Below are 12113 nucleotides of genomic sequence, written 5' to 3'. Positions count from 1 at the left end.
TGAAGTTTTGCCACAGAGTGGTTACTAAAGACCTGTAAGGCAAGATTATGTGGTTGCATTTAGTGATTAGTTTGTCTTAGGTCTTTAAATAGACCGTAAAGGAAAACATCCTTAAAAGTTGTTAATGCATAGAAGAAAATATTTGAGATCACAAGGATTTATTGTAGTATGGGTATGTTTCTGTTAAGTAATACTTTCTCAAGAAATAAAACAGAAATGGGTGTGCCTCTGGCAAACAATAAAGCATTACTGGTTCTTTGCAAAAAGCACCAGCTGACATGACTTAAAAAGTCCTCAAGAGAGGTTAAGTGGAAACTTGCCACCTTCTTGAGATTTGGCCTTATTAACAAGGAATAAAGTCTGACTTTGCATCTCATTGTGAGTGGGAGGTGGTACCTCACTGAACAGGCTATGTTGGTTTGCCAAATCCTTGAGTGTCTTGGGGGCAGGACAGCAGGCTCTCATTAACCACTGCACTCAGCACAGCATTTTTATCCTCTTCTCAGTTGATCTCAACATTTCATTTGGTATCCTATTGTGTCAGGGTCAGAACTTTTAGTCATGCACTATTCTGTCCATTTTGGGGTGATTTGGGTTAATATTGCCAATCAATAACACTCAACCAACCTGAGGAGAGGACTAATAAAGTAGTAAAAACACTAGTTGGTACTGTGAGTGGAAGTACCTCAACTCTTTGAAGCCTGCTCTGCTTTCGATATGAAGAACTGTAGCAGGATTGGTAGTTGTAAAATGAACAGGAAGAACAAGGATGTTGCCTCTGAGTAATGATCTGCACTATAAGAAGGCAAGCTATTATGAATAAATTTAAGTTCAAGTTAGGTTTGCTATGCCAAGCAGGCTGGCCTTAAAGATTGCTGAGTGCAGATCCCATCACCTCTGTTTCTCAGGAACTGTCCACATACCCTTCACATGCAGCAGGGACCAGAACCATCCAAATAACAGAAAAATCCCTGTTCAGTAACATCAGCTAGTAACAGGCCATTTTGTGATCATTCTCCTGTAAGTCAATTTAGTTTTCTGTACCTCCTTTCAGTTCTGTGAAAATTAGAAATGATAGAAATGAGGCATGCTGGAAGAGACTTTTGGAAGCAAACTTGACTAATAAGTGATTGTGGAGTTCATAAGAATATTCTTTAACAAAACAGAGCTGTAGATTCTCCATTTTCTTCTTTGAAGCTCAAGAACACTGTTACTTGTTAGATGATGTAGTTTTAATTTCTTACCCTAAGATCTTTATGTAATTGGAACAAAATAAGTATATCTAGGAAGTAATTTAATCTTAAAGATAACTTAAAATTGTTTAAATGAAGTGCCTCTAGAGATGCCTATTTTTCTCTGGTGACTACCATGAGAACCAACAGAGACCAGTTCAAATGAATATCATCCTTTGTGTTCAGGATCATTAGGCAACCAGGGAGAGGAACAGGTTTCTAATATTTTTTCCACTGGTCATTTGCTATGAAGTATTTGCAGACTCCTGCTCCAGTTTATAGGGGCAAAGAATGCTTCCAAGGTCATTCTGCCAACAGAATGGGAACCTGGTATTCCTGGGTGGAGTGGTAGAAACATGCTCATGGTGGCCCCAGTGGCAGCAGTAGGTTGGGAAGTGTCCCCATTCCTCTTGGAGAAGGTCTGGGGCTCTGGTGAGGGCCCTTGTGATGTTTGCCAGTTCCCATTTGTTACTCCTGGACCCAAGAAACCTCAGCTGAGTGCTTTCTGCACCAACCAGAGAGGTTTCTAACTAGATGTGTCCTCTAAAATAGATTACCTTAAGAGCACAGATATAATTTGTTCCTTATCCTCTTCTCACTCCCACAGTTCACAGCTAATTTCCCCTTCTAATTACCTGATTACAATCTTGATTTTTAAATACATCATTGATCTTCTGCAGTACAGTGTACTGCAAGCATGCAACTAGAGCAAGGAACTACTCGGTGTTGGATGGTAGTTTTTTTTTTTTTTCTTTTGTTTGTTTGTTTGTTTGTTTGTTTGTTATGGGGGGTGAGGTAAGGGGGAGTCAGCCACCAGAATCTCTTTGTACTCTTTGCAAAAGTGCAGAATATAACACTGACAGTGTGTTTGTTCTTTTAAAAAAGTCAGAACCCTTTTAGAGTTTGTTTTTTGTTGTTGTTGTTTGGTTGGTTGTTTTTTTTTTTAAACGATCACATATAAGGAACAGAGAGTAAGACTGTCAGAGGCTAGCAGTGTAGCATGTAATGTGATAGGGATAGTTTCATAAACACTGGGCGCTTTAGTCAGTTAAAAGTGCACCTTATACCCTCAGCTTGCAGTTAGTGTAAATTCAGATTTCTGTGTCTCAGGTAAGGTCACAATTTCTTACCTGTTTTAGTTCCTGGGACATTATTTGCTGCTGTTTTAATGGCTGTCTTTGATAAGAAAGCAGACCTTGGGGTTCTCCCATGGGAATTTATAATCTAATGTCATTATCTAGATGGAGGTGATGATCATGAATTTAAATCATATTTATGACCCGCTTTACTTAGCTGCAGGGAAAGAATTCATAGGACAACTTGCTGGAAAGAGAATGATATGATTTCTTGAAGCCATCCTAAAACCTTCACTAAAAAAATAGCAGTAGCTTAAGGGCCCTGATATTTCCAAGCTGCACTAAATCACATATCAGTGTGTGTGAACACATATGACTAGAAGGAACGTACTGAAATATTTCTGGCTATTTCTGTTGCTATATCATCTGCACTACAGCCCAGGTAGTACCATGGCACCTTAGGCTTTACAGAACTGAAATTCCTAGAGGTGAGAGATTGCCAGCTCTACTGTGCAAACAGAGCCATGAGAAAACTGGTGGTACCAGGTCTATACTGACTTCCTCAACATTTGTTGTATTGCTGTGATAAACCCCAGAATAAGTGCCAATTTCTCAAATGAAGGGTGTGAATTAAGTTGGAGAAGCAGTTTTTGGAACAGATCTTCGGGCATAGGTTTATTAGGAGATCACTGTTAATGCCAGTAGACGTGATGTTGAGCCACATGTGCTAAGGATTAAACAATCCTTTGCTTTCATTTCCCTCAAGCATTTTTGTGTCTAAAGAACATAAAGCTATAAGAATTGTGATATAAAAAATAAAGGTAAAAAAGCATTCCAGATATACCCTAGTATAGGTATATGCACATTTGTGATATTGTATTTAATATAGCATTATAGATAATATTAAATCATTATAATCATTATAATATTAATATAATCATTACAATATAAAATCATTATAGATAATATTAAATCAATATAAATACTGATTGCTTCAGGATTTATAAGGCACGGCCTTTTTTATTTTTATTCTTTTTTCTTGCATATATCTTTTGAGGCTCAGTTGTTGTTTGAGCTCCCATGAGAATGAATATGTGATGTTGTGCCAAAGACCTTAATTCAGTGAGATATTTATCTCACTGAATAACATGTAGGATTTGTTTTTTTTGAAAATATATTCTGTTACTAGCATATGGTTCAACCAGAGAGGGATGTTGTCAAGACTTTGCATCACGACAAACAGCATGGCAGATGTTCTTTTGCTGCATTAATATCATTTAAATGCTGCAAACAACAATCTCAACAACGTGGAAATATTGCATGTAACTTACTTGTAGACAAGGCAACTAATCACTCTTGTGAGTGAAAATATATGAGTAGGATGAACTAGCCATTTTCTTTTATGCTGTGTATTTGTTTTTGCATACCAGGGGTTGATGAACAGGTGTTATCCTTTGAATATTTATTTATTTGCACTGTTTTGATTAAAAAAAAAAAAAAAAGTGAAAAAAAAAAAGTATTTCCATGTTTGAGGGTGCATGCAGCTTGTCTGCTTTAGTGCTACAGAAATTTTCATTAAACATTTTTAAATAAAAAATTCTGATTTTTTATTATTAGCCCCCTATACTCTACTTACACAAATTAACAATACTTAGATGAACATCTCACTAGCTGTGCTGTTGAAAACTACTAATATCATAAGTTACTTGGAGGCTTCAGTGTCTGTGATGCAGAAAGTAAAAGCAGTAATGGACTTGAGAAAAACTGGGCTATGAAGCAGCCCATTGATTTAATCACATTTGAAATGTTTATTGAATGTGATGGAAAGCAATCAGATTCATTTGTTGGAAGGAGCAGTTGTTCCCAAGACAATTTTGTGTATATCCTAAAGTGGGATAGAAAATGGCAAATAGAACATTTTCTTGCTTTTTGTTTCAGAGCTAACAGAAAAAATTGCAAGTGTTTTTTTTATTGCCCATGCCAGATTTTATGACAGGAACGTAAATTTAAAATTTTCCTTTTATAGTGCACTTAACAGAAAAATACTGCTGCTTTGAAAGCTGCAGCTGTGTATTATGATAGTAGACTGTTTAAGCACTTGCCATAGTTCATTCAGGAAGACTGTGCGCGCGCACTGTAATTCTTCTTTTACTACACCCCTAAGATATATAGGCACACATACACACATACATACATGCATAACACATTTTATTACCTTTCAAACCCAGATTTTCATATTTCATATGAAATTTTATTTCATATTCATATAGTGGTAGTTTAATAAATTTTATTTTCTAACTGAAAAATCATGTCATCTACAAGTGTTCAATCTTCAATTTTGCAATCTTGTGTCTATTTATGAACATTTCCATATATGAGTTTCCATATATGAGACCAGGGCTGACATAGCCTTGTTGTAATAGGCATTCAGTAGTAGCTTTAAGGCAACAGATTGTTAGAAAATATTGTTAGGAAAAGATGTTATTCCAACCTCCTTGGATGAAATATGGCCGTAATTCACCAAAATGCAACAAGCTGCAACTTTGTCAGTGAGATGACACATCAAATAATTCTGGAATTTGGCACTTGTCCTGCTCTTTTGCCCAGTGCTATTTGTTACTAAGATGCTTCAGATTTGCAGAATGGTATACAACTCTGTTTCCTCCCTCAGTGTCACAGAGGTCACTACAATTTTAAAGTTCACTGAAACAGCTTTAAATCATACTGTGACTTCCCTGCTAGGAGCAAGGGTGGAAAGTGAATATTCTTAAGATGTCTTCCACTGCTGTTTCTTTCACTCCTGGTAGCTTTTCTTCTCACCTTCTCTGAAGGTTGTAGAAACAGCTGGAATAAAAATGGATGGGACACAACTAGAGCAGGAGGCAACATGTGGCATGCTAAAACACTGTCAGCTAAATTTATTCTAATAGTTAGAGATTTATTCATCCTGTCTGCACAGGGAGAATTTTGTAGTGCTTTTCTGACTAAAAGTGACCTCACCATACTGCAATTTTTGAAACGTGTATATTTAAGTGTAGTTTTGTATTTTAGTCATTTTACTTCAGACATTATGTTAACACTTCTGAAATACCATGTTTTAGCTTGAATGTACTGAGTTAAAGTGAACAATGCTCTTTGGCAATATTACACTATCATTACTTTCTTAGTAGAACAAATATAAATCATTACCAATATTACTGATCGTTCATAGAATCATAGAACAGCTTGGCTTGGAAGAGACCTACTTCACCTAGTTCCAAACCCCTGCCATGGGAAGGGATGCCACCCACTAGATCAGGTTGCTCAAAGCCCCAGCCAACCTGGTCTTGAACACCTCCAGGGATGGGGCATCCACAGCTTCTCTGGACAACCTGTTCCAGTGCCTCACCACCCTCTGAGTGACTAATTTCCTCCTGACATTTTATCTAAATCTCCCTCTTTTAGTTTAAAACAATTCCCTCTGTCCTTTCATTATCTGATCAAGTAAAAAGTTGTTCTCCATCTTTGTCATGAGACCCTTTTAAGTACTGAAAATCTTCAATGAGGTCACCCCGAACCCTTCTCTTCTTCAGGCTGAACATCCCCAGCTCTCTCAGCCTTTCTTCATAGGAGAGGTGCTCCAGCACTCTGACCAACTTTGTGGCCCTCCTCTGGACCCATTCTAACAGGTCCACATCCTTCTTGTGCTGGGGACCCCAGACCTGGATGCAGCACTCCAGGTGGGGCCTCACAAGGGCAGAGTAGAGGGGGACAGTCATCTCCCTGGTCCTGCTGGTCACATCTTTGGGATAACAGCAATGAGAAACAGTTAAAAGTAAAGCCTGCAACAGGTTATCAGTTGCCTCACCATTGAACATGACAAGATAAGATGAAAGACACTGCCTGGGTTGAACTTTAAAGAATTGTTTGCCTTCTTGAAGTATCTTATTAGTTTAGCATCACCATATCCTGTGGTATTGCTGCTGGATCACAAGGATCTGCTGGATTACTTGCCTTTTTCACAAGGAGGTTGGCAAAATGATTTATTTAGATATTAGTTGCAATTTGTTGGTAGTCATTTGAGTGCAGAAAGAGTTCTAGCCATAAATGGGTATTTGCTGTAAGAACATCTTCATGTAGTAGTGTGGCTTGAAATACTTTTCTAAAGGCAGGTGATTTCTTCAAAACATAGAAGGGTGTTGCTTTCAATGAGAAAATGCTTACCATTCGGGTTCATGGAAATCTCCCTATACAGAGATGTTCTCATATTTTTGTCCTGCTGCTTCTATATGTTGATTTTTGTACTTAAGGTGTCAGGATCATTCATAAAGCTGACACCCCCAGCAATGAGAAATCAGGATTGAACTTACAGTCAGCTATGGGTTGACTTCGGGTCCACCACATCACCATATTTTCGTATAGATGATAATGTTTTAAAGAGTGATGAACTGCACATTTTATGTCCCCCTTAGGAAGTATATTTTTAAGACTTCAATTTTTTGGGTCTCATTAAGATCAGTGATAATGGTTTTCTGCTGACTTTGGTTGTATCTCTGATCTGTAATTTTACAAGTATACAGCAAACAGAAGATATAATACAGCTTTTTTTGCTGCATAACATTGTCTTCAGTTATGAAACAGCTCGACAGATTATTTTTTATATCTGTTCAGCTCTGATGGCACTTAACATATTGAAATTTATCTATTTCAGATTTAGTTTTCACATTTCTCATGTCTCTTTAGCACTGAAGAGCTTTGTGTGCTCTACTGTGCCACTGAAAACATTAATATCTCCTTCAAAAATAGTAATGTTGTGCTTTAGAGAAGCTAACTCCACTAGGGTTAGTAGATGTCTTACCATGAACTACACTGGGATCAAGATTTCATTGGCTTAATTGCTTACCATATAATGCAGAAGTAATTGTTGTGTCCCAGGGAGATATCACACTTCCAAAGTCACTGAAGTGTATTATTCATTTTTAAATAGCACTTGTCTTTTTTCGATAACTTTTACTTTGATATCTTTTCTTTAAACGTTAGAAAAGCAGTACTTCTTATTCCAATGACATTTTGATAATAGTATAATTTTCTGACAGAAATGCCATATTTTTGCAAATCTTAAAATATGAACTCTTTTTTAAATTTTCCTTTCTGTGCCTAGAGGCTGTCTATGTGGCTTTCTATTTATGGGCCATGTTGACTATGGAATACAATCATGTGCATTTTAAAACCATGCATTATAATTGTTTGCCTAATCTTCCAGTTTACTGTTGCTATGATTTCTCTATCACACTCAAGAAAACAAGTTACTAAATACGAGACTTTAAGGCTGGTGTGTTTGAAAAATTCTGGATCAGCTGCACACTGCACTTCAGACACCAACCTAAAAGTCAAATCAGAAATTCAGTTGATTAAAGAGCAATCATTGGATTACATAGAAAATACAGCCCCTCTTCAGTGCCTCTTAACGTATTCATTATTCAATCCCAGATGCACCATGTTTTGACGTATTGGCAGCTGCAAAATAAAAGAGGGAAAAGTCTTTTTCTGTTGTTTGTTTCTATCAGTGTGATCAGCTTTGATTACCTTGGAAGATAGGCTTTTACTGGCTTCTATTCCAAGAAGTTTGCAGTCTAAGATTAGACTTTGGCACCCTTGCTCTTACTAAAGAGCATTATTCAGAAGTGGCTGCTCTGTCAGGCCAGGTAGATCAGAATTAGTTATTGATTAGTATGGTGATGTTTAATAGAGCCATGACAATGATTTAAATACCTTTCCATGAGTCAGTGATGCAAATATTTTCTGCTGGTTTAATCTGTTCACCCCTCTTTTAAATGAGTAACATGGGAAACACTTTGGTTAAAAAAAAATACTTTGAGATGGAAACTGAATGAATGAAACATTTTGGCACACAAGGGAACAGGAGGGATTTTGTGCAGAAAGCAGAGCATTCAAGAAAGCCCCGTATCCCCAACACAATCCTTAGAAGCAAACCTGAGAGGTCAGCAGGTTTTCACTAGACTGCCAAGAGATGAGCAATGTTTAGTTTGCCTGTTTGCCGCCTTAAAATGTTGTCTACTGCCAGCCCCAAATCCCCTTCTCCCATTTCCAGTACAGCTTTCAGCCTGCAGGATAAGCAGATGATGAAGTATACAGTTGTGGTGTGGAAGGGATTCAAACAATGTGAATGAGATTTTGATCTTCTGGGACTTGTGTGATACAAAGAGTGAAGAGGAGGAAAGACAAACTGTTCTTCATTTGTAGAAAATGCTTTCATCTTTTCTGTGCTGTGTGGCTATGGCTGAGGAGAGAGAAAGGAAGTTATCTTCCTGCTTATATCAAATTGCCAGTCCTTTAATTTTGACCAGATGCACCATATAATTATGGCAGCTGAAGAATAGTTATAAAAGGATAGTTATAAAATGAATTAATCTTTGGCAAACTGAACTTCATTTTAAGTAATATCAGCATCACAGAAGATACTGGAAAGCAAATTTTTTGACGGGGTCAGTGCCTTTTTTAAATGATTGCATTTCTTGGCAGAATAGGAGGGAGCTTTTGTGCAAAGAGGCAAAGTATCCTAATTTCCAAGCATATCTCTGGAACAGATACCTTTTGCTGCTCTTCCCACAGAGCAAGCAGGGCTGGATACTGACAGGCACTCTGAACCTTGCCCCCATCTGCTGAACTCTCCCATTTTCCTGAGGTTCCTATTGGCATTGTAGGTAGCATTCCTGACACTGTCACTGCACTCCGCACTCTAATTATAACAAAGTACAGGAGGTTCAAACACACTTGTTTCCCAAGGCTATTAATGAGCCCAAGCTCTCCTTACCCTTAATGAACCAAGACTTGTTTGGGGGGATTCTTGTCCATCCCTGTTTTTTCATGGTCAGGGAAGGAGGCAAGGGTTCACACAACTGAACAATGACTTTACAGTGTAAAGGCTATGCAGCTGTGCCATCTGAAGCTGTCTTCAGTTATGAGCAACAAAGCTTAAATAGATTATACTGTGAGGAGGTACAGCTCCGTGAGTGTGAAGCATAGCTCTTGCTTCTGCTTCACTGACCTGTCTGCTCGCAGCAGTGATGGGCCCCTGATGGGAGCTTCAGCAGGGAGAGCTGCATAGGGCGATGCTTTCAAATTCACTCTCTGTAATGCTGAATGCAGAAAAGGAAGCAAAATGAAATTTCAGTTGATCTCTGAGAGGGGTGTGCAGCTGCCTTGTCTAGAAAATCCCATGCCCTCCATCTAAAAGTCATGGATTCCTAATCCACTTCAGATGATTAATAAGGCCACTAGAGCAAGCACTTAGTTCCTGAGTTTTAGCAATAAAGAATACTGACACAAAAGCACATGTGCATACACACACAAAATACTGAGCAAATCACACATTTCATTGTCTTCCTCTTTAGAGGCTCTTCTTGTAGATTAGAATCATCAGAAATTTGGGCTAAACTACTGTTTAATAGTTTGTTTCATCCATATCTCTTTGGGCATTTCAGTTAGGACAATATAGAGTCCTTTGGAGATATTTACCAAAAACATGCTTGCAATATATTTTTGTGCATATTTTTATTCATATGATCTTGAAATACACAGGAGCAATATATTAATATATATCATAATATACAATATATACATAAAAGACGTCAAAATATCATGTGGTTTCCTTGACGCATGATTCCCTGTACATATTAAAGTATATATTTGCACAGGTAAACAATGAGGTATACTCTAAACGCTGTACTATTGCTGTAATAGCAAATGAAAATATAAGTCACAGAAAATAATTCTGGGAAACTGTATTAACAATGCTAGATTTAAAGTTATTAGCTAGTATACTCTGGACTGATCTTGCACAATGCTATACAAAAGTGAAGGTTTTTAAGGAAGTTTTACTATTAGATTAGCAAAGACAAAAGCAGCATCTGCAGAAGAAATCTGGTTTCACTGTAATAGGTTCTTTGAAGGTCATCATTTTGTTTTTTTTTAGCAATGCACAGAAACGTCTTCCATTCTCCTCAATCACATGAGAGAGAAAGAGAAAGCAAAAGCAATTAAGAACAAGCTTTTGGTTTGCATTCTTAAGTGAACAGAGAGAGACAAGGAAAGGGAAAAGGAGGGAAAAAAAAAAAAAAGTCCAGTTTTAAATACCTTGATGTGTGCATGTGCAGTTTCAAAACTTTAGATCGCTCTCCCGCTTGGTGTTGTGGATTGATAGCACTGGGAGCCGCAGCAAAAGCTGACAACCCCCCACAGTTGACCCCTCATGTTCTCTCTTGCCTAATCGAATTTTACGTGTGTTTCCAGATAGCTGATCAGCTTCCCTGGATTTCGCTGACGCCACAGGAAAGCTTTGCCTGAAGATGGAAACACTGGAGTCGGAACTGACCTGCCCTATCTGTCTGGAGCTGTTTGAAGACCCGCTGCTGCTGCCCTGCGCTCACAGCCTCTGCTTCAACTGCGCGCACCGCATCCTCGTCTCCCACTGCGCCACCAACGAGCCAGTGGAGTCTATCACCGCCTTCCAGTGCCCCACCTGCCGCTATGTCATCACCCTCAGCCAGCGTGGCTTAGAGGGGCTCAAGCGCAACGTCACCCTGCAGAACATCATCGACCGGTTTCAGAAAGCCTCGGTGAGCGGGCCCAACTCCCCCAGCGAGACCCGCCGGGAGCGGGCTTTTGACAGCAACAGCATGTCGTCCTGTGAGAAGGTCCTCTGCCAGTTCTGCGACCAGGACCCTGCCCAGGAGGCGGTGAAGACCTGTGTTACCTGTGAGGTCTCCTACTGCGAAGACTGCCTGAAAGCCACTCACCCCAACAAGAAGCCCTTCACTGGCCACCGGCTGATCGAGCCCATCCCAGACTCTCACATCAGGGGATTAATGTGCTTGGAGCACGAGGACGAGAAGGTTAACATGTACTGCGTGACTGATGACCAGCTGATCTGTGCCTTGTGCAAGCTAGTTGGACGGCACCGTGACCATCAGGTGGCAGCTTTAAGCGAGCGCTATGACAAGTTAAAGGTTAGTGATACCTACCAGCCTCTGCACCCCACAGCGCGTGGTTGGGAAGGAAAGCGTCCTTCAGATGGGTGTTGTATTTCCTCCTTTGGGCAGGGGCTGGTAAAGGCAGGTGTGCGGTCTGTCACCAGATGAGATACATATACAGATCTATATGTGCTCATCAACGTTGAAAAAGTGTCAGATTTTCCCATAAAGACAGATTTCTCAGTTGTGCTTTTTCTATATTTTTCTATAGCTATCATAAGGAATATGCAGTGTGCACTACTGCTGGGGTGAATTTCTTTATCTGCCTACATCTTCACTCATGTCATCTAGCAGGGTTTTCGTGTTGACTGCATATACACAGGCACTGACGGAAATGTCAGGCTTTCTTCACATACACTCTGCTGTTGATTATTTTTCATTGAGTTGTTTTCATTGTGGAAAGCTCTTTGCATCATTGCTAGCAGAAGATGTATTTACATGCACTGGCTTCAGGGGCTGCAGCTGCCCAACCAGCCCAGGGGGTTCGAATGCCAGCCTTGCTCTTCCTGTGCTGCCTTGCAGGAAAGAAAACCAAAATTCTTCCCTAGTTCCTTGTAGCAATTCCCATGGTTATGCGAGCCCTCCGTCCCCACTGGCATGGCATCTCACCCACCCAGCACCCAGGCGACTGGCAGTCCCTAACTCGTGTGGGACATCCTCACCAGGGGCAACGGGAGGCTCAGCTGCCTCCTCAGACTCCTGCTGAGGCCAAGTCAAGTAGCCCCTGACCCATCACGCCAGTTCAGGTGCTATGGCAGAGCACAGGAATGAAT

The 12113-nt window shown here is 39.6% G+C and overlaps 1 protein-coding gene across 5 annotated transcripts in view; it reads left to right on the top strand.

Annotated features, from left to right (window-relative positions):
- Nucleotides 1-12113, top strand: part of MID1 (midline 1) — a 250455-nt gene that overhangs the window by 135560 nt on the left and 102782 nt on the right. For all 5 annotated transcript variants that reach the window (XM_084537854.1, XM_084537855.1, XM_084537853.1 and 2 more), the window contains exon 2: nt 10601-11316. In XM_084537854.1, the coding sequence (XP_084393980.1) occupies nt 10657-11316 (660 nt within the window). In that variant the 5' untranslated portion in view covers nt 10601-10656. The remainder of the gene's footprint in view (nt 1-10600; nt 11317-12113) is intronic.

Source organism: Aythya ferina (assembly GCF_964211825.1).
Source record: "Aythya ferina genome assembly, chromosome: 1".
NCBI lineage: Eukaryota > Metazoa > Chordata > Aves > Anseriformes > Anatidae > Aythya > Aythya ferina.
Note: the sequence above shows the minus strand (reverse complement) of the source record. Positions and strands in the feature narration are given on the sequence as shown.